At 30.9% G+C, this 22,232-nt stretch overlaps 3 protein-coding genes and 1 pseudogene across 3 annotated transcripts; all 4 read left to right on the forward strand.

Moving 5' to 3' along the window:
• The first annotated feature begins 7,309 nt into the window (after nucleotides 1-7,309).
• On the forward strand, nucleotides 7,310-8,984 carry LOC114407128 (UDP-glycosyltransferase 73C6-like). The gene has a single exon (XM_028370107.1). The coding sequence runs from the start codon at nucleotides 7,419-7,421 to the stop codon at nucleotides 8,946-8,948; it is 1,530 nt and encodes a 509-aa protein (XP_028225908.1). The 5' UTR covers nucleotides 7,310-7,418; the 3' UTR covers nucleotides 8,949-8,984.
• Nucleotides 8,985-12,338: 3,354 nt separating this feature from the next.
• LOC114407129 (UDP-glycosyltransferase 73C1-like) lies at nucleotides 12,339-14,121 on the forward strand. Its single transcript, XM_028370108.1, has one exon. The coding sequence runs from the start codon at nucleotides 12,447-12,449 to the stop codon at nucleotides 13,926-13,928; it is 1,482 nt and encodes a 493-aa protein (XP_028225909.1). The 5' UTR covers nucleotides 12,339-12,446; the 3' UTR covers nucleotides 13,929-14,121.
• A 7-nt stretch (nucleotides 14,122-14,128) lies between these two features.
• LOC114405289 lies at nucleotides 14,129-17,424 on the forward strand (annotated as a pseudogene).
• Nucleotides 17,425-19,773: 2,349 nt separating this feature from the next.
• LOC114407130 (UDP-glycosyltransferase 73C5-like) lies at nucleotides 19,774-21,386 on the forward strand. Its single transcript, XM_028370109.1, has one exon. It carries the CDS (start codon nucleotides 19,815-19,817, stop codon nucleotides 21,279-21,281), a length of 1,467 nt encoding a protein of 488 aa, XP_028225910.1. The 5' UTR covers nucleotides 19,774-19,814; the 3' UTR covers nucleotides 21,282-21,386.
• The last annotated feature ends 846 nt before the right edge of the window (nucleotides 21,387-22,232 follow it).

Genomic DNA, 22,232 nt, shown 5'->3' on the forward strand with positions numbered 1-22,232 from the left:
AAAAAAAAAAAAAACTTACTGAATAACGTGATATTAATTATATCATTAGCTAACAATATAATAATTTTTTATTCATCAAAAATAATCTCTACAAGATGTGTTTTCAAATACATTTTGTTTGACTTTTTTGTTTCCTAAGCTATGTGCCTACCTTGTGTTGTGGTCTTACTGTGCCAGTAAAGGATTCCCTAGCCTAATACTTGTAGAGGAAAAGATAATTTTGAAATCACGAAGAACACTTGTAGAGATAAAATATCACTACTCCCTCTACATGTCCATACATCCTACTCCCTCTGTCAAGTAAGGACGGATGTTTAAGATTTTTTACACAGATTAAAAAATAAGTATTTCAAAATAATTAATATATATTAAGAAATAATTTTACTAAAATATCCATATTTTTTTAATCCCAATAAATATATCATTAATTTTTTTAAGACAACATCATTTATTATAAGATAAAATTGAAATAGATATTTGAATATATTATTAAAAAGTGATAAATAAATTTGAAACTTTTTTCAAAAGTTAAAATTATAGTCATTTTGAGATAAAGGGAGTACAAACATCAGTGTTAATACAAGACAAATTTTTAAGTGTACAAGATGGAGGTGTTCGTGGGATTAGGTGATGTAGTTAATCTATTCGTGATTTATTTAAATTCAATACATTAAATGCTTGGTTAAATTTTAATTAGGTTAAGCAATTACTTTTAATATTTGAAAGTGTAATTTATTATCACTTGAGGTCCTTGAAAGTATTGAAATAATTGTTTGACAAGAAAAGTATTTTAATTTTAAAAAGTTGTTGAAAGGACAATTTGTCTGCCACTTTTTTTCTGCCATATCATTTATTTTAAAATCAAATAAATAGTACTGCATTTGTTTTTATTATTTTAAAATTTTAATTTGCCTATACATTAGAATAGATCAATAATTAATATATTATTAGTTGAATAATATATATATTAATATTTAAATTTTTTACACTATTATATGATTATAAATGCCGTAAGCAAAAAAATATTGATTTTAAGTGGTTTAGAGGGAAAAAGTGTATATTAACTTTTACTTACTTTTTTAATTCACACTATTTTTTCTAGTTTGAGTATTTATGAATGAAAGAAAATATAATTAAGAGATAACACTTTATTAAAAATGATTAGCTAATTTTTTTAGTAAATATTATTTATGATCAAAATTATTATGAATGAAAAAAAGTAATTAAGAATTAACACTTTATTCAATTCAGTCCTGTAACCTAGATAAAAAAACGTGAAAAACTTTTTTTTAGAGTAAAAAAAAGAGTAAAAACCTAAAAACTAGTACATGTAGCTTTTCACCAAACTCAGGAACAAATGTAAATTTCCTGTGAAGCAAGAGTGCAACACAAAATCAAACATGGTATTGGTGAAAGCTTCATCACACTTATAATACAGTAATAAAAAAATTATTAATCTTTACCATAATTATCTTTTTTTTTACAAATTTACCATAATTCTCTTAGAGAGTACTATATTATAAATAATTTATAATTATTAACACTACAAAGGGGTAGAATGGTAGGGGATAAATTTTTTCATATCTGATAATCATGATTCTCATTCTTAAGAATAAATAAAATTTGTTTGATTAATTATTGAAAATATTTAGATAAATTTTCATTTTTCCTTCTGTTTAAATCTAAGGCCTTGAGAATTTAGTTGTTTGCTTTCTTGATGAGGCAGGCTTTTGACGCACCATGGCCCATAATTCAGGCAAATGCTATATACTTCTGCAGCAGCATGCTCTCTCTATCTGACAATCAGCATATTTTAGCTGTTTATCATTCACAGGTATTTCCAGGATGTGCTCGCAATTTTTGGGTGTTTCAGCTAAAACTGAAGTTTCACCATATTTGTTTGTATCTTCTTTTAGGTCTTTGATATGCTGGTGGGAAAATTGAGTCCATCACCTGATGCTGTCGTTAGAGCAACAAGTTCTGCTGCTCTGGGCTTGTTGCTGAAATCCTCCCATTTATGTCATGTGAAAGTCACCTGATATTGGTAAATCCCGTTGACGTTCGTGTACAGTGTTTGTGTTAGCAATGGCCTCTTCTGTACTTTATCCATTTTTTTTGTTGTAAAGCTTGAAATAGACCATTTTTCTTTGTAATGTACATTTATGTTATGATCGTGTAAATTATTGTATATTAGTTACACTTGAAACTCTACATCACAGAGATTTATGTACATTTCATTATTTGTTTTAATATTTTATATTAAAAATTAATAGATAACCAAGTTATTTTAAATATTTGGTGCTCTTCTGCTTCCCTATCTCTTGCTCTGCTTATATATATATATATATATATAAACAACAATATAGTAAACTTCATCAGGATTTATTTGAGCCGCTTGTATGTGAAAATATTTCCAATGTTTTAGGTGTTGTGCTAATTTCTGTAAGAAATTAACGATGTAAGGTGTTCAGAAACAGTCTTTTTATAATGAATATGACACCCTTGCTTCATTAAATTAGTGTAAAAAAAATGTAGCCGTCTTTTGCAAGGTATAGGGAGGGAAATTTTATATTCCCATAAAGTTATGAATAATACTGCATAAGTTACTGCTTACTGATAATTGTTATCCATATTTTTGCACTTAAATTATATAATAATTATCTCATTTCTATTATTTAATTTTTTGTTTGATCCAAAAATATAGAAATTTAGGTTTTTTTTATTTTTAGCTTAAAAAAGTTGAAGTTAGGGAATTTTATAATGTTTAGCTTTATTTTGTAGACGTTGGGTAGAACAACAATGGACTGAAATATGTGTGAAGAATTGGAGCAGCTCGTTGTCGGTGTGTGCTTAGCGTGAGAAGCTCAACTTAAAGAAACACGTGTAAAACTGGTGATTTTTCAAATCAGTTGTACTGTGTATGTGTGTTCAATGCATACATGTAAGCTTAACGCAATGTCACTTAAGTCAACTGGATAAGCACAAACACTGTAGCGTTCTTGTCGTGCGGTTAAAAGAGGTCTTGATCATTGGACAAAGAGAGATATCCTAGGATATTTTTCCTAGAGACAATAGTCACTTTGAAAGCTCTTTTCTTTTCTTATTTTGGGTCTCTCGTGATCATGAATGACTAATTTACTCATTATTATTAGGGTTTGAATACCAAAAATTTCTGTAATGTAATGTTTTCTATTATTCATTTAATATTATTTTAGTATTATGACTTCCTTTCTATGTTTATTATTTTATTCATGATTTGATCACTCATATATATTTGTGTTGTGTGTTAATAATTGGAAAATATTTTTACACTAAAAACTTAAAAGAATTTTTAAATAATTCATATTTAAGGATAGGATGGTGTTTTTAAATAACCTTGTTTATACATCTTTTATCATTAAAGAAGTTATTTGGTTTAACTTTCCAAAAAATTATGAGTGAAATGAGACTTAGATTCTTTCACATGAAAGATTATGACAATAATAAATTAATTGGTGAAGGTAATAATTGAAATAACTTTAAATAATGAAAAATTTTTAACACATAAAAGTAATATATATATAAAAGAAAAACCATTTAACTAATTGTTTGATCGTATCATATATACAAGAAAAAGAAATGGAACGGTCACGGGATGTTGTTCCAAGTAGGGTAAGGAAAAGACCATCTAACGAGTTGTTTGGTATTGTCGTACATGAATTAGATGGATCATGGAACGAACAGTCACGAAAGGTTGTTCCGAAAAGGACAGCGTCCTAAGAGCAACTTAAACCAATGTTATTAGTCTTCCCACCCCTAACTTTTTCAAAAACCAAAATAAGATGCTTACACTCGTGTCCAGGGAAAGAAAATTCCAAGAATCTAAAGGAATGAATGAGGTATGAAAGTTAATTGATATGAAATGAGATAAAATATTCAAATAAAAGTAGAATATAAAAATATGAGACTTTTACCAATTTTTAAAACTTTCGTCTTAAATGCACTCAAGTATAATCAAACCAAATATTACCTAATATCCATACACGAATTTTGGAGTGGTACCTGTTCAAGAAATTTTTGTAATATATATTTTTATTTTCTTATTTACAATATTCAATTTTATAATTTTTATTATATATATTATTTTTAATTCCTTAGTGCACTCGTCAGTATTCTTATCTATAAGCAACAAGAACGTTTTACGTGTTGTAGAAGTCCATATATGAATTTTAAAGAATCAAAAAGTGTTTTTTTATATAAAAAATGTAGCATTTAGTCTTACAAATATTTCAATAATTTTCTAATAAAAAGCTTCCATTTATTGATTTACTATCTAATGCCTTTAAAATACTCATTTGCAAGACTCAATTTTTTAGGCTTGTTTGTTATGAACTCAAATCCAACCAATGTTGGCAGGTTTAAAAGAATGAAACTAAATCAAATCAGAAAAATCGTGAGAAGAACTAAATTTACCAAATAATATTTTTTAGAGAACTCAACAAATCAAACCATGTTGGATTGAATTATTTATATTTAATCTTTGCGAATCCTTTTTTTTTTAATTTATATGTGATTTCATATTTTAGTTTGCCTTATTCTAATTAAGTTTATTTATATTTAGTTTTTATAGTTTCTAAATTGTTAAAATTAATGGGAATGTAACAATGATGTGACATCATATTAATTTGCACATATTAACAGAAAAATGTATAAAACATTTAAATAATAATGATGAAGATTAAGAAAACAATTAAACCTGTATTTTTTTAATCTGTGTCTTTTGTTAATCAAATAAAAAATATGCTAACGAATATTTTAAAAATTGAGGAAAAAAAGACTATATTCAAAAGTTGAACAATTATGAAATACAACAAACAAAAGTGTTATATAATACATCACATTAATCCACTAGGATCGATATAATGATCAAGGATTGAGGTAGTATACATAAATTATACATTTTAATTTTAGTGCGATTATTATACACTGAAATGGCACACATCACATTCTTTAGCTTGTATATACTTGATGATACTAAAAAAATAGTGAATTTGTAAGATGGAATTTGGGGAATAATTCTTTTAAACGTTTTTCCAATATTTTAATATTCTTAAAATATAATAATTTTGTGGCCAGAAATTCCGTGTATTAATTGAAGTGGTGCAAAAAGCTCAGAACTTGTCACGTATAGTTTGGTTGGGATCTTATTTATTCGGAGAATGTTGTCCCTGTCTTTTTTTTTTTTTTTTTTTACAAGAGTGGTCCCTGTCTTAAACCTTAATAAATAATAATAATTTTTTATAACGTGTTTAGAAATTAGGTATTTACGTCGTCACTCATGGTGAGATAAACTTAAATTCTTCTGTAACTATTATTTGATTGGAACACAATCCCTTTCATCTAAATTTGTGTGATCACAAATAAAAACAGATATTCTAGAAAAAGTACAATACTCATAATATATTTTTTTCTTTATGACTCCATTACGAGCTGAGGCCCACATAAAAAAGCCACAACTGACAGCACAATTATCTTTTACATTGGTGGGTAAGAGTGTGAATCAAGTGGAGTTATTTTAGGATGTGTACATCTTAATTAAATGTTTTTTAAAATTTTGTATCATATATAATAATTATATCAAAATTACTTTTAGTAAAAGATAATTATGTTCTTAGACCAAAAAGCATAGAACTCTATCTTCACATGGCTTCTCTTTTCCTTTTTGTTTGAGTCTCCGCAGAGAAATCTGTGATAAAAAAAAGCCTGTTACACCATCCACGGGATAGTACTAGTCCCATTCGTGCACCGCAAGCACGTACTACAAATAATCCCACGCTGATTGCGTATGCTCTTACATCATCAGCACCTAACAATAAGTTCCACAGTCCCCAAACAATGCCACACTTTATACTCTTATAAGATGGAACAATCAAGCACACTCCAAAGAGTAACACCAAACCACACATAAAAAAACATAGTGAGATATTACTAGTTTACTACCCATGCAATGTAATTTTGTTTATGTGTGTATGTATTTATATTATACTCCTCAATATATATATATATATAATTTTTATTTATTATATCATAAATAAATGTAATTATAAATATTAATTGTGCCATTGATATGTTAGTTAATTTTTATATAAATTTTATAATTTAAAAAATGAAATAACGTACGTACAAAAATAAAAAGGGATGAAACATGAAAACATGAATTTCATTTCTATGTAATACATCAGTGGAAAGGGATGAAAAACTCTAAGGATGACTAAATCTAGAATCAAGAAATAATCTCATAGTAACTTTAAAGTTTGAGAGGATATTTAGAAATTTTATTGGAGAGTGAAATGTTCTAATTATATTTTTTACAACAGAGTTAAAAAGGGATATTAAAGACATGTTTTTATTTAAAAAAATAGAATTTATAAAATAAATAATGTAGAAATTAGAAATGAGAAATAATTTTACAACTTTAATTTGTATAATATTTTTTATAACGTGTATGTTTAGCAATGAGAAATTAGAAAAAAGTACATCATATTTTCATTATACTTTTTTTGTCTAGTACAGACCTAAGGTTTTTTTTTCTTTCTATCCCTTTTTTTATGAAAAATATTATAAAAGAAAAGTTATATAAATTAAAGATAGCTAGAGTATTTCATCTTAGGTTTATGGAGGCGAAGAGGCGCCACAGATAACAAGAGGCACTAAGCTAACCACATGCAAGAAGAACTGCCAGTCCAGATTTTCTTGGCACTTCTCTTTCTCTCTTTGCGTCTCGGCAGAGAAATTTGTGATGTAAAAACTTCTTAAGTCGACCACACGATGCTATTGGCATCCCATCCTTGCAGCACAATCACGTACTTACTCACTTCACTTAATCCAATTCTCATTGCATATGCTCTTACGTCATCATCACAAATATAGGTGTCTAAAAATTAGTTCTATAAAAAATCAAATTAAACTGGTTAAAAATTGTTTAAACCGGTTTAATTTTATATTCAAATAATCAAATTAGTTTAAAAATCCGTTTAAAATCAAATTGATTTTGAATTAAATTAATTTTTAATTAATTTTAAACTGATTATAAGAATCAAATCAATTTTAAATTAGTTTTCGAACTATTTTATTCAAATAAAAAAATATTTAAGTTAAAACCAATTCAATCAACCAATCGATTTTGTGGAAACAATTTGATTAATCGAATTGATTTTATAAAACAATACAATCCTTTTTTCTTGAATTATTTTGAAAAAAAAAATCGATTCAATTTAGGTACAATTACAATCTATTTCAATCTGGACCAGTTTTTTTAGAAACTCCTACTCACAAACTGTGTCACTCTTTATAAAAATAGGAACAGCAATCAAGCACACAATGCAAAGAGCAACAACGTGACTTACTACATCTAATTTCATTTGCCTCTTTTAGTAGTCATGGTTTTCCAAACAAACAATAATCCTCACTTTATCTTGTTTCCCTTAATGGCTCAAGGCCATATCATCCCCATGATGGACATAGCAAGACTATTGGCTCACCGTGGTGTGATTGTTACAATATTCACCACCCCAAAAAATGCATCACGTTTTAATTCTGTTCTTTCTCGTGCTATTTCATCAGGCCTCCAAATCCGCCTAGTACAACTCCACTTTCCATCCAAAGAAGCAGGACTACCTGAAGGGTGCGAGAATTTCGACATGGTAACATCAATCGATATGGTGTACAAAATGTTCAATGTCATCAACATGCTCCATAAGCAAGCAGAGGAGTTTTTTGAAGCACTAACACCCAAACCAAGTTGCATAATCTCTGACTTTTGCATTCCTTGGACTGCTCAAGTAGCTCAAAAGCATGGTATTCCAAGGATTTCGTTCCACGGATTTGCTTGCTTCTGCCTCCATTGCATGCTCATGGTACACACTTCAAATGTTTGTGAAAGTACGGCTTCAGAATTCGAGTACTTCACCATCCCCGGCATACCTGACCAAATTCAAGTTACCAAAGAGCAGATACCTATGATGATCTCAAATTCAGATGAAGAAATGAAGCACTTTAGGGAGCAGATGCGTGATGCTGACATAAAGTCATATGGGGTAATCATAAATACTTTTGAAGAGTTGGAGAAGGCGTATGTGAGGGATTACAAGAAGGTGAGAAATGATAAGGTGTGGTGCATTGGTCCTGTTTCATTATGTAACCAAGATAATTTGGATAAGGTTCAAAGAGGCAACCATGCCTCAATTAATGAGCACCATTGCTTGAAATGGCTAGATTTGCAGCCACCAAAGTCTGCGGTTTATGTTTGTTTTGGAAGCTTGTGCAATTTGATTCCTTCACAACTTGTGGAGCTGGCCTTGGCCTTGGAAGATACTAAGAAACCATTTGTATGGGTCATTAGGGAGGGAAATAAGTTCCAAGAGTTGGAAAAAAAATGGATCAGTGAAGAAGGGTTTGAGGAAAGGACCAAAGGGAGAGGCCTTATAATTCGAGGTTGGGCTCCACAAGTGCTAATATTATCACACCCTTCCATTGGAGGATTCTTAACACACTGTGGTTGGAATTCAACACTTGAAGGGATAAGTGCTGGCGTGCCAATGATTACGTGGCCTCTATTTGCTGATCAATTTTTGAATGAGAAGCTCGTCACTCAAGTGTTGAAGATTGGTGTGAGTGTTGGGATGGAGGTTCCCATGAAGTTTGGAGAGGAACAGAAGACAGGGGTGTTGGTTAAGAAGGAAGATATTAAGAGGGCAATATGCATTGTGATGGACGATGATGGAGAAGAAAGCAAAGACAGAAGAGAAAGGGCAACCAAACTCAGTGAGATGGCAAAGAGAGCAGTTGAAAAAGAAGGCTCTTCTCATCTTGACATGACTTTGCTTATTCAAGACATCATGCAACAATCAAGTAGCAAGGAGGAAGTAAGGACGAGCCTTAAAGAGTCGCAATTTTCTTGTAAAGCTTGATTTTTTCAAGGCTTAAATCTAATTTCAGTCTTTTTTATTTTTTTTTAAATTCTTAATTTTAGTTCCTCTATTTTAAAATAAAGATATTTAGTGTTCATATTTTAAAAATCTTCCTCATTTTAAAATAGAGCCATTTAGTATTTCAGTTCTATAAAATTCATAATTTTAATTCTTCTATAAAATTCAGAAAGTATTTATTGGTAAGAAATTAATATGATGTGACTTAAATTTAATGACATAATATGAAATTATTTGCTTGATCTAGGTTATATATAGTCAGTATTAATCTTTTAACCATCACACTTTTGGTATGATAGAATTATCAATATAGAGAATTTTACAAAAGTTAGGGACTAAATATTTCTCTTTTAAAATAAGGGGATTGAAATTAGGGATTTGTTTTTTTATGTATGAAGTATGACAGAATTATGAAATTAGGGATGAAGTATGACATATTTAATATTTCTCTTTTATGTATGAGATTAGGGATCTCTTTTAAAAGTAGGATAGAATTATCAATATCGCGAAATTATGGATATTAAAAATTAGTAAATTAAAATTATATTTAAATCATTTTTATTTTTTATGTATGAAGTGTTTGATTTGTTTTAACTATATATTTTTACATGCTCATTTTATTTATGTTATTTTTATACATATTATATACATTTTATTAGGGTGTTAGTAACACATTTTTTAATATTCATCTTAACACAACTTTGTAATTAGTTAAAATTTATTGGAAATTTCAAAATCTTGAGAAAGAGACATTAAATATAATGTAAGACCTATGACTTTTTATAATTCTAAAGGAATTTTAATCAATAAGAGAAATAGTGTTCAAAAGAGTGTGTTGTTAGTATTTTTTTTTTTATATATACCAACAAGATTGGATCTAACCGAAGCGTGATGAGTCCTAATTTGAGAATATTTAGTGTTTGATCATACCTCAAATTTGATTGTTTTTGAAGGAGAATACATCTGGACAAAAATACATATTTTTTATGGTTAAAAAGATGAGAGAAAATTAAATTTGAATTTCTTTTTATCGTAAAAAATATAAGTGTGAGGATAACCCAAAAAAATGAGTGGGACATGGAATGATTTCTTTTGTGAATCATAATAATTTTAATTATTTTATTCGAAATATACTTCTTTGCGAAGTGACTTAATTTCGAAATATCCTGGAATGATAACCGAGGACATCTAACGAGAATGGGAAATAAAAGGGAGAAGATGAGGCAGTATATATATATATATATATAAATATTCTCAGTTTCATTATATTGTATGTTAGCTGCACAAGCTGTTCCTAATTCTTCATTAAAATGTAGGGTATATTTATCAATGTACTGTTTTTTTTTTACTAATTATATTCATAATCACAGGCATGAAGCTGTTTTGTAGTGGCATAGTTATTTTTTTAGGGTTTTTAAAATTGTGAGAAAGAATATATATATATATATATATATATATATATCTCTTACATCGTTTATTTGCAGAGGATTTAATGCAGAATATAGTTGCTATAAAGAGTGTACTAGCTAGATATGCATTGAGATGGTGTCTCAAGCTTAAGATTATTTTTAATATCTTTGTTGCTTAAGGTGTGTTTGTTTCATGGATATTTTTTTTAGTTCCAAGGAATATTTTTTTCTTGAAAATATAACATTAAAATGTTATTCTTAGGTATTATTAAAAATATATTTGGCTAATTATTAAAATTGGTTGAGATTATTTTTTATATTTCAAAGAATGATTAAAACACATGTTTTAGTTGAGTTATTTTTTCCTAGGAATATATATCATAATTACCAAAATATTCTTATTAAAAAAACTCTCAAAACACCCCTTGTTTTCTCCCCATGTGTTGGACGATTACAATAATTGAGAGAGAAGTAAGAATTGTCTATTAAAAAGGAACATTGAAGAAAAATGTAAAATGATCGTAAAATGTTGAAATAAAATTGATAGTAAGTCAAATTGTGGGAACGCTAATTCAGCAGAAAAGAAATTTGCAGGATTAAAAAAAAGTTAAGCACAGATCATGAATAATCAATGAGAGAGTAGTAATATATAATGGTTAGTAAGAAAGTATATATCAAATTTTTCTCATAAAAAAGTATTCTTGTCTCATGAAAATAATTTTTTCGTCTCCTTTGTCGAAACTAAATATTGATATATATTATATAGAATGTGGGATTATATCTTTTTAAAAATAAAATATACACAAGATAATTTTTTTAAGATCTCATAACAAATGTGAGATAATTTGTTCGATCTTATATTTCTGAGAATAATTAAATAGTCAAACGTGTCCTACGAATAAATTGGTGGGTATACAAGTGCAAGAGAGTATTAGAGAGAGTTATTCATCCAATATCTCTTTTTAAAAAAAAAAAAAATTGAAACTCAATGACCATCCAATATCTCTTTTCTTTTAAAAAAAAACAAAGCAAAACATGAAGTTATTAATTTTAAAATTTTTCAATAATAAGCTCTTAAATTGTTAAATCCTGAGGTTGTTAACTTTAAGAAACGATACACAATTAATAGTGAATACGTAAGATGGGCAGATTGTTTTGCCTTTAGAAAAAAAAAACATGTCTGGGCAGATACATCGCAAAGAAAGTTGAAATTCCGTTGATTAATAAGGGGGTCACCAAAAACAAACGAAAGGGTGCAAAAGGCTTAAAACTTTCCACGTTCGGGATCTTTGTCGGGAGAATATTATTGTCCTTGCCTTGATTAATCTTAATAAATAATAACGCATATTTTAGGTTAACTTTTTTATTCCCTAAACAAAAGGTTAATTTTTTTTTATAGCATTTTTATAATGTGTTTAGCCGCAATCACAAATTGTAGAAAATGTACAGCATTACATTTTGAAAATACTTTTTGCATCTTTTATGTCTCTATTCCATATCTCATTTTTTTTTCTTATCTAACTTCTATATCCTTTTCTTGTTATTATATATAAAAGCTATCATAACAAATTATATAAAAGTAACGTATTCCTATTTTCTTCTTAGTTTTATGGAGGTAAAGACGCCAGAGATACCTAGAAGCTGACCACATAAACCAATTGGTAGAGCACGAATACCTTTTATTTTTGTTTGTCGATCGGAACATATATAGAACTGAACCTTTTATCGTGACTTCTAGCTCTTAACCTTTGTGCTTGCGTCTCAGCAGAGAAATCTGTGATTCAAAAAGCCTCTTACATCGTCCACAAGATTTCCATCCAATCATCCGTGCACTACAAGCACGTGCAGACGTGCTTATTTAAAATAATCCAACTTTTATTGCATACGCTCTTACATCATCAACAACTAAGATGTTCGAGAACCCCATAAACTACGTCACTATTTATTATTATAAAGAGAGACAATTAACCAGATGCAAAGAGCAACCCAAAGCCACTCGAGAAAAGCAGCATAGTGAGATACTACGTATACTACGTAGTACTACACATTTCATTTGCCTCTTGTAGTAGCCATGGTTTTCCAAACAAACATTAATCCTCACTTCGTATTGTTTCCTCTCATGGCTCAAGGCCACATGATCCCCATGATGGACATTGCAAGACTATTGGCACGGCGTGGTGTGATTGTTTCCATATTCACCACCCCAAAAAATGCATCACGATTCAATTCTGTTCTTTCTCGTGATGTTTCATCAGGCCTCCCAATCCGGCTAGTACAACTCCATTTTCCATCCAAAGAAGCAGGACTACCTGAAGGGTGTGAGAATTTGGACATGGTAGCTTCAAACGATTTGTACAAAATATTCCACGCCATCAAGCTGCTCCATAAGCCAGCAGAGGAGTTCTTTGAAGCACTAACACCCAAACCAAGTTGCATAATCTCGGACTTTTGCATTCCTTGGACTGCTCAAGTAGCTGAAAAGCATCATATTCCAAGGATTTCATTCCACGGTTTTTCTTGCTTCTGCCTCCATTGCCTGTACCAGATACACACATCAAAGGTTTGTGAAAGCATCACTTCAGAATCCGAGTACTTCACTATTCCTGGCATACCTGACAAAATTCAAGTTACCAAAGAGCAGCTACCTGCAGGACTCTCTAATGAATTGAAGGACTTTGGAGAGCAGGTGATTGATGCTGACATAAAGTCATATGGGGTAATCATAAATACTTTTGAAGAGTTGGAGAAGGCATATGTGAGGGAATACAAGAAGGTGAGAAACGATAAGGTGTGGTGCATTGGTCCTGTTTCATTATGTAACAAAGATGGCTTGGATAAGGCTCAAAGAGGCAACCGGGCCTCAATTAATGAGCATCATTGCTTGAAGTGGTTAGATTTGCAGCAACCCAAGTCTGTGGTTTATGTTTGTTTTGGAAGCCTGTGCAATTTGATTCCTTCACAACTTGTGGAGCTGGCCTTGGCCATAGAAGATAGTAAAAAACCATTTGTATGGGTCATTAGGGAGGGAAGTAAGTACCAAGAGTTGGAAAAATGGATCAGTGAAGAAGGGTTTGAGGAAAGGACCAAAGGGAGAGGCCTTATAATTCGAGGTTGGGCTCCACAGGTACTAATATTATCGCACCCTGCCATTGGAGGATTCTTAACACATTGTGGTTGGAATTCAACACTTGAAGGGATAAGTGTTGGAGTGCCAATGGTTACCTGGCCTCTATTTGCTGATCAATTTTTAAATGAAAAGCTCGTTACTCAAGTGTTGAAGATTGGTGTGAGTGTTGGGGCAGAAGTTCCAATGAATTGGGGAGAGGAAGAGAAAACTGGTGTGTTGGTGAAGAAGAAGAACATTGAGAGGGCAATATGCATGGTGATGGACAATGATGAAGAAGAAAGCAAAGAGAGAAGAGAAAGGGCAACCAAACTCTGTGAGATGGCAAAGAAAGCGGTTGAAAAAGGGGGGTCTTCCCATCTTGACATGACTTTGCTTATACAAGACATCATGCAACAATCAAGTAGCAAGGAGGATGTAAAGTGTTGACGCCTAAGAGTCGCAATTTATATGTAGCGCTTGATGTTTTTAATGGTTAAATTTTTAAAAGTTTACTAAATTTTTTTCTTCTTCTTATGTAACTATCTTTCCTGGGTAATGTAATGAAAATGGGTACATGTCTTTTTCATGACAAGTATAGTGTATGGAATTTATTTTTTATGCATTTCACAAAACCATGAATGAAATTGATGGCTATATATGGTATTACAGCAAAATATAGAAGTTGTTTTGCTCTCCCATTTTTCTCTCCTCTGTTTGTGGTTTCTATTTTTCACGGTTCTGCTACTATTGTTGTATGTTCTAAACTTCTAATAGTGATGTCTACAGTGGTGTTCTAATAGATTATGTATCTGGAAAAATTGAGAGGAGAGTTAAACTTTGGTGAGAGATCAAATGGCTTTAAGGAGTAACGTTATCATCTTTATTGTTCTTCGAATTTTGAAGAAAAGTATCACATATAGACCGTAAAAAATAAGATCGTTTTTTTAAAGTTTTTTGGCTTATGGTAGTATGTTGATCAAGATAAACAAGTTTCACTATTGAGAGTTAATACTACAATAACTCAAATCAAGCTACATGAAGAGGAGACTATAAAGAAGGATAAATATTTTTTCATTTGTGCATTCAGCTTTGACAGAGGATAAATTTACAAGCATTACTCATATGGAAACAACATATAAGTCATAGTCAATCATTAATGTTACAATTGAACCTTAGTTATTTATTGATCATTAGCTAATGGTTAGTATAACACACCACTCTTTCTAGGTTAATTTTAGTTAATCATCAATGTTATAGTTATATTTTATTAAGCTTTGGTTAATCAATAGTGTTACACTCCTTACTTCTTCATGAATTATCAATGTTACAATTGGACCTAATTAAGCATAGCTCAATCATTAGTGTTTGGAGTAGGCTTCATTATGTCTTGGATATTCATTAATTTTATAATGGGGGACTTATTGAGCTTAATCAAACATCAATATAATACTTCATATTGTATTTATAAAGCTAAATTCTTATTCTTACTTATTATTTCTAATATATTTAAATATTTATTATATTTTCATATTTTAAGTTTATTTTGCACCAAAAAATATTATAATTTTTTTATTATTGAAAATTTTAATTATATAAACTGTGTATTATATTATCAATATTGATATTTTTAATTTTATATTATAGGATAAAATATGATTTTAGCCCTATAAAATATTTATTGAGTCATTATACTTATGTGAATAGTAATTAATGACAAAATATATAGAATTGTAAATAGAAACAACAGACAATAAACATACCGCAATGTTATTGTGAGAATCTCGATATGATACCTTCATATAGCACAGGCACAAGTTTCTTCAAAGCAACAAGTCTTCTACAACAACCAGCGGAAAAACTCTTTGAAGAGTTAACACCACTAGCAAGCTGCATAGTCTCTGAGTGTTTGCCATATGCAACCCAAATCGTAAAAAAAATCAACGTTCTAAGGGTTTCTTTTGTTGGAGTAATTTACTTCTGTCTTTTGTGTATGCATAATATAACCACTCATACTGTTAGGGAGAGCATAACATCTGAGTCAGAGTGCTTTGTTCTGCCTGGTATCCCTGACAAAATTGAGATTACCATAGCACAGGCTGGACAACCCATGAACGAAAGCTGGAAAAGATTAATGAAGAATTTGGGGAAGCTGAAATGTCTAGTAACGGGGTAATCATGAATTGGCCCTGTGTCTCTAATTAACAAGGATCATTTGGATAAGGCTCAAAGAGGTAAGGCCTCAATTGGTGTGTCCCAACACTTAGAATGGCTTGATTGTCAGAAGTCAGGGACTGTAATCTATGCATGTCTTGGAAGCCTTTGCAATTTAACAACACCCTAGTTGATAGAGCTTGGTTTGGCCTTGGAAGCATCGGAAAGACCCTTCATTTGGGTTATTAGGGAAGGAGGTAATTCAGAAGAATTGGATAAACTAGTTAACGAATTGAGAAGTGTTATAATTGTGTGACAAGTAGTAAAGTAATCGGAAATCCGAGTGTTTGTATTTAATTGATGCAAACTTAATTATAAAGCAATGAAAGGAAAATAATAGATAAGAGATAAGATAAATATTTAAAGATAAAAATAAAAGATAAAAAGATAAAATATTTGAATTAAAAGATAATAAAGATAAAAGAAGATAGAAGATAAAGAAAGATAAGATAAGATGAAATTTAAAGTAGAGAAGATAAAATGAAAAAATAACAGAAAATTAAACAACAACTTTAATATTAAGGGACTATTCATAATAAGATAATATTGGGTGTTAGTAGACCAAAACTACTTATGATATCATGTTTTCTAATTTCTTGTTTTCACCCATATCTGCTAAAATATTTTATCTTTTATTTTCCATACGAAAGGTCTAATTTATTTATAACCAAATGCATTAAGACAAGAGATGCACAATTACGTGGACAAAATAAATATATTAAGATAGTCTGTCCCAATTCTTTAGAAAATAACCATTTTTCAATGTATTATTCTCTAAATAAACAATATATGAAAACAAAATAACATTAATTAGATAATAGACAAAAGATTACATCATGGCTATGAAAGACTTTACACTTTAAGGGGTTGATGTAGATGAAAGAAAGTGATAGATAACTAATACAAAAAAATGGGTAAATGGTTAAGGAAAGAGGGGTTTTCGCTAAAGGAGAGACTCGGACTTTAGATTTCTGCACTAGTTCTGAGAGTTGGTATGTCTTTCCTTTTTAGCTTGACTCTCTTTTTATAGGCGTGGACTTGGGTTTGATGCAAAAAATCTTCCTTATTTATATTTTTAATATTTTTTGATTTTTTTTATTTTAATTTTTCTTTTTCATATCTATAAGTCATAAATAAGAAAATATTAATTTATATTATTTAAGTAAAAACTAAATGCTAAATAAATATTTTTAAAAATATTTTCAATATATTTTTATTATAAAAAATAACTCATATTTAATCGTTATCAAAAGTAACAGAAGTGGATTAAGGAATATGGATTTGAGGAAAGGACCAATGCTAGAAGCCTTCTCATTCGGGGTTGGGCTCCTCATATTAATATTATCTCACCCTGCTATTGGAGGGTTCATAACACAGTGGTTGGAACTCTACCTTAGAAGCAATTTGTGCTGGGGTGCCAATGCTTACAAGGCCACTTTTTGCGGATCAGTTTTTGAATGAAATTCTAGTCGTGCATGTACTAAAAGTTGGAGTGGAAATTCCGCTTACATGGGATAAGAAAGTGGAAATTGGTGTGCAATTGAAGAAGGAAGATGCTGAAAGGGCAATAGTAAAGTTGATGTATGAGACAAGTGAAAGTGAAGAAAGAAGAAAAAGGGTGAAAGAACTTGCTGAGATGGCTAAAAGAGCGGTAGAGAAAGCGGGTTCATCTCATTCTAATATGACCTTGCTTATCGAGGAAATCATGCAAAAAACCAAGAGAGATGTGTGATAATCTCATTTATTGCCAGAAACCAATTTGAAGTAGAAGGCCAAACTTTGTAATTTTCACTTAATTATTATTATCTATCTTTTAAATGCTGTTCGGTGTCCATGACCTCTTTCAAATTTGCGAATTATCAATCTTTTCTTTTCCCGAGAGCCGAATTATCTCTCTTTGGAATGGTGTACCATGACCTCTTCCAAAATTTATTTATAACTAAACTCAATTATTCAAACTCTGTTTTTTGTTTTTACTGTATGCCCATTCACCAGGCCTGCATCAATATATCTCTTTTGAAAGGATAAAAGGGAGAGTGTGTTCTGTTGTATTCCTTTGTCATTTTGACAGACATACAGGGCTTGTTTGATTTTCTTTTCTTTTTTATTTTAAAAACTGTTTCTTAAAATAATTTTACTTTACTTAAAACATAAATTTATCATGCATAGTTTATTAAATTTTGAAAACAGTTTATAAAATAAGTATTTTAAAAATAAAAATCAAACACACTTTAACTATACAATATTTTTATTATTATTTTAAAGGGGGCGAGTCTAAAACATATAAACCTAAACAAACACATTACCAAGAAATAAAGGGGAAGGTGAGGAAGGAGGAAAAAGGAAAAGAGTGGAAATGAGTTATTTGGTAGGTGAAAATAAAGAGAAATGTTTTAAAAAAAATTATGTAATTGGATCCACCAAAAAAAAATTCACGCTTAACTACGCGGATATGCATAAAATTGTGCCACCCACATGCTGTAATCGATTATGTGTGGGTTTGTTTCGGCGTAAAAAAACACACGTATTTACTTATTTTCACGTTCAACTTGAATAAGGACGCATAAATTACAAAGGAGAGCGTTAGTTTGGATGTGGATCGGTGGATTCGATTGCTGAGACATATATCCAAACACGTTATATGATGATTCCACGTATAATCAATTAACACAATGTCTTTTTTTACGAAAAACGCACCAAAAGCCACCCGATTTTGCTTTAGAATTAATAGGCAGAGAGCGTCTTGTTGTTGTGTATTCCTTTCTTTTACTTTCTTTCTAACACGGAAAATTCTACGGTGAACAAGGAGTTTGAGCAACACCGCTTTCTAACATGGTGATGTCAAAGCTCAACTAATTAATTATTGGACTTTTTATAATTTTATAATTGATTAAATCTTATGCGTTAATAATTTATAATATATTTAACAATCACAATTCATAGTTCACCTGTAAGTGAACCACTTATTGTGTTCTTCACGGTAGAATATTTGCCTTCTTACATTACCAAAATAGTAATAATAAATATTTATTTCTTTTTTAAATAAAACAATATCAAAATTATTTTTTTTTCATTTTTTTTCAACCAAATCATTTCTACTCTTTTTTTTTTCACTTCCATTCACTCCCCATTCCTCGCAGTCAAACTGTACAGGTGAGACTTGGGAGACAGAACCATGCATGACATGCATCCTGCAAAATGAAAAAGAAGCGCATGTGACCGTGAAGGGATTTAGAAAATATAGTTCTTTTTTTATATGAATCAAGAAAATTAAACAAATTTAACTACTTAATTAATATAAAATTAGATATTTTTGTTTATATTTGATCGAGTCCAGATAAAATATAACTTTTTTTTTACTGCCCACATAAAGTATACTAATAAACATTGAAGTATTGAATTATTTTATTTTGACTTTTTTTTTATATCGCAATAATATGCTTGTGTAAATAAATATTGAAATCTTGATTAGTATGGTTGTTGGTTGCTTTAAATAATTAAGGCTCCCATGGCCGGCATGCCATCGACAAAAGGGACATTTCTTATGACGATACATAAAAATAAAATTAACTTTCCAGCTTCGTGTATTTGTTCCAACAGATGATGCAAAACTAAAAAGACAAAAGACAGGGAAATTTTCAATGCACTGTCTCATAATCCAACGCAAATTGTGTAGCACTTGCATCAACAGTAGAGCGATGTATAAAAATAGAAGTAAAAAAAAAATAGTTATATGAATTCTCTAAAAAGATGTTAGAATTTCTCCACACATTGCGATTAATTAATTTACATGGTCCAATAATTATATATATACCGGGCATTATTCTCACTCTAATTACGACTCTTGCCGGCTTGCGATCGACAAAAAGGATTGGACATTGCGATATATAACAACAAAACTTTCCAACTTCATCTATTTGTTTCAACAGAAGATGCAAAACCAAAAGCGACAAATGGCACCGAAATTTGCAATGCACTGTCTCATAATCCAAGGTGCTAACGTAATTGTGTAGTATGCTCTTACATCAGCAATAGAACCATGAATGAGGAATATAAATACTGTAAAAATAAACAAGCTGAAGTGGATTCATTTTGTCATCATATCTTTCCACAACAAGAATAATGGGTGCCCAAGAACAGCAACTCCACTTTGTCTTGTTTCCATTGATGGCACAAGGCCACATGATCCCCATGATGGACATTGCAAAAATATTGGTGCACCGCAATGTTATTGTGACTGTAGTCACAACACCGCATAATGCTGCTCGTTTCACTTCAATCTTTGATCGTTATATTGAATCTGGATTTCAAATCAGATTAGCTCAACTTCAATTCCCATGCAAAGAAGCTGGAGTCCCAGATGGATGCGAGAATCTCGATTCCATACCTTCACTTGGCATGGCCGCGGGTTTCTTCAATGCAACAAACTTTCTACGTGAGCCAGCGGAAAAACTGTTTGAAGAGCTAACACCACCACCAAGCTGCATAATCTCTGATATGTGTTTACCATACACAAACCACATTGCTAAAAAATATAACATTCCCAGGATTTCATTTGTCGGAGTAAGTTGCTTCTATCTCTTTTGCATGTCTAATGTACGCATCCATAATGTTATGGAGGGAATAGCTAATGAATCGGAGCACTTTGTTGTGCCTGGTATTCCTGACAAAATTGAAACAACCATGGCTAAGACAGGACTAGCAATGAATGAAGAAATGCAACAGGTCACTGATGCAGTGTTTGCAGTTGAAATGGAAGCTTATGGGATGATCATGAATTCATTTGAAGAGTTGGAGCCAGCATATGCAGGTGGATACAAGAAGATGAGAAACGATAAAGTGTGGTGTTTGGGACCACTGTCATATAGCAACAAGGATCAATTGGATAAGTCTCAGAGAGGTAAAAAGGCCACAATTGACGAGTACCACCTGAAGAGCTGGCTTGATTGTCAAAAGCCAGGGAGTGTAATATATGCATGCTTTGGAAGCATATGCAATTTAACAACACCACAGTTGATAGAGCTTGGTTTAGCCTTGGAAGCATCAGAAAGACCCTTCATTTGGGTTTTCAGGGAAGGAAGTCAGTCCGAAGAATTGGGGAAATGGGTTAGTAAAGATGGATTTGAGGAAAGAACCAGTGGTCGTGGCCTTCTAATTCGGGGTTGGGCTCCTCAGTTACTAATATTATCACACCCTGCTGTTGGAGGGTTCATAACACACTGTGGTTGGAACTCTACCTTAGAAGCAATATGTGCTGGGGTGCCAATGGTTACATGGCCACTATTTGCTGATCAGTTTTTGAATGAAAGTCTAGTTGTGGAAATATTACAAGTTGGAGTGAAGGTTGGGGTGGAGAGTCCTGTGACATGGGGCAAAGAAGAGGAAGTTGGTGTGCAAGTGAAGAAAAAAGATGTTGAGAGGGCGATCACAAAGTTAATGGATGAGACAATCGAACGAGAGGAAAGAAGAAAGAGGATAAGAGATCTTGCTGAGAAGGCTAAAAGAGCCACAGAGAAAGGGGGATCATCTCATTCTAATGTGACCTTGCTTATCCAGGACATCATGCAAAAAATCAAACGAGATGTATGATGATATCAGCTTTCAGTACTAATTTGAAATAAAAGGCCAAACCTTGTAGTTTTTCACTTAATTCTCTATCTTTTGAATACATGATCATGATCTCTTTTAAATTTATTGCCAGTTTGTGCAAGTCATACAATTTTTTAGGAGATTATTTTGTCTCAGCAGTACTGAATTTGCAGTTCGTGTTTGTATTCACGTTTCATCACCTAAAATCATGTTAAAATGCTGACTAATGAAATTTCAAAAAGATATTCAATTATTCACCCGTTTGATCATATGTTAAGGAATTGATTCCTAATCTAAAATTAATTTTCAATCAATTTCAATGTCATCAGAAGGATGTAATTTGATTAGCCCAGAGGAAATGTCATTTTCAATGTTTTGACTTGGTTTTCCAATGAAGTTGGATCATATACGACAGCTTTTGTTAATGCCAGCTACATGGGCCTGCGACAATATTTTATTTAGGATAAACGGATTGGCTTCTTCTGTTTGTATTCCCCCTGTCAGTTATAATTAGACAGACATATAGAATGAAAATTCATTTGCGCTAAGCAACAAGTAATAAACAAATAAGCGTGGCAACAAGACAGAGAGACAACCAAATTTTTGTATTGGGAGCCCCTTTCTGTGTTGGGGTCCATTTCTACACAATCAGCTAATACAAGTTTTAAAACCTCATTTTATTTTTTTACTTTTCTTCCAATATATTATGCTTGGATCGATTTATCCTTTTGTAGGGAGAAGTCTCGTTGAAAAAAAAGAAAGATGAGTGCAACGCTATCTTAAAAGAAAGTGTATATTATGATTTTGATTTCCAGAAATCAACATTTTGATTTAGCTACTATAAATAAAGGCTGAAATAGTGTATTGTTAGAGTTGGAATTAAAGTGTCTAAATACAAGTTATATAAGTTTTTGAAAAAAATTCTCTCTTAAATACAAAATGGATACATAA

This window comes from Glycine soja, chromosome 3, assembly GCF_004193775.1.
Source record: "Glycine soja cultivar W05 chromosome 3, ASM419377v2, whole genome shotgun sequence".
Taxonomy (NCBI): Eukaryota; Viridiplantae; Streptophyta; class Magnoliopsida; order Fabales; family Fabaceae; genus Glycine; species Glycine soja.

What these genes read in the sequence shown, in the direction of transcription:
- LOC114407128 (XM_028370107.1), top strand. Translation starts at nt 7,419, where the DNA reads ATGGTTTTCCAAACAAACAATAATCCTCACTTTATCTTGTTTCCCTTA.
- LOC114407129 (XM_028370108.1), top strand. Translation starts at nt 12,447, where the DNA reads ATGGTTTTCCAAACAAACATTAATCCTCACTTCGTATTGTTTCCTCTC.
- LOC114407130 (XM_028370109.1), top strand. Translation starts at nt 19,815, where the DNA reads ATGGGTGCCCAAGAACAGCAACTCCACTTTGTCTTGTTTCCATTGATG.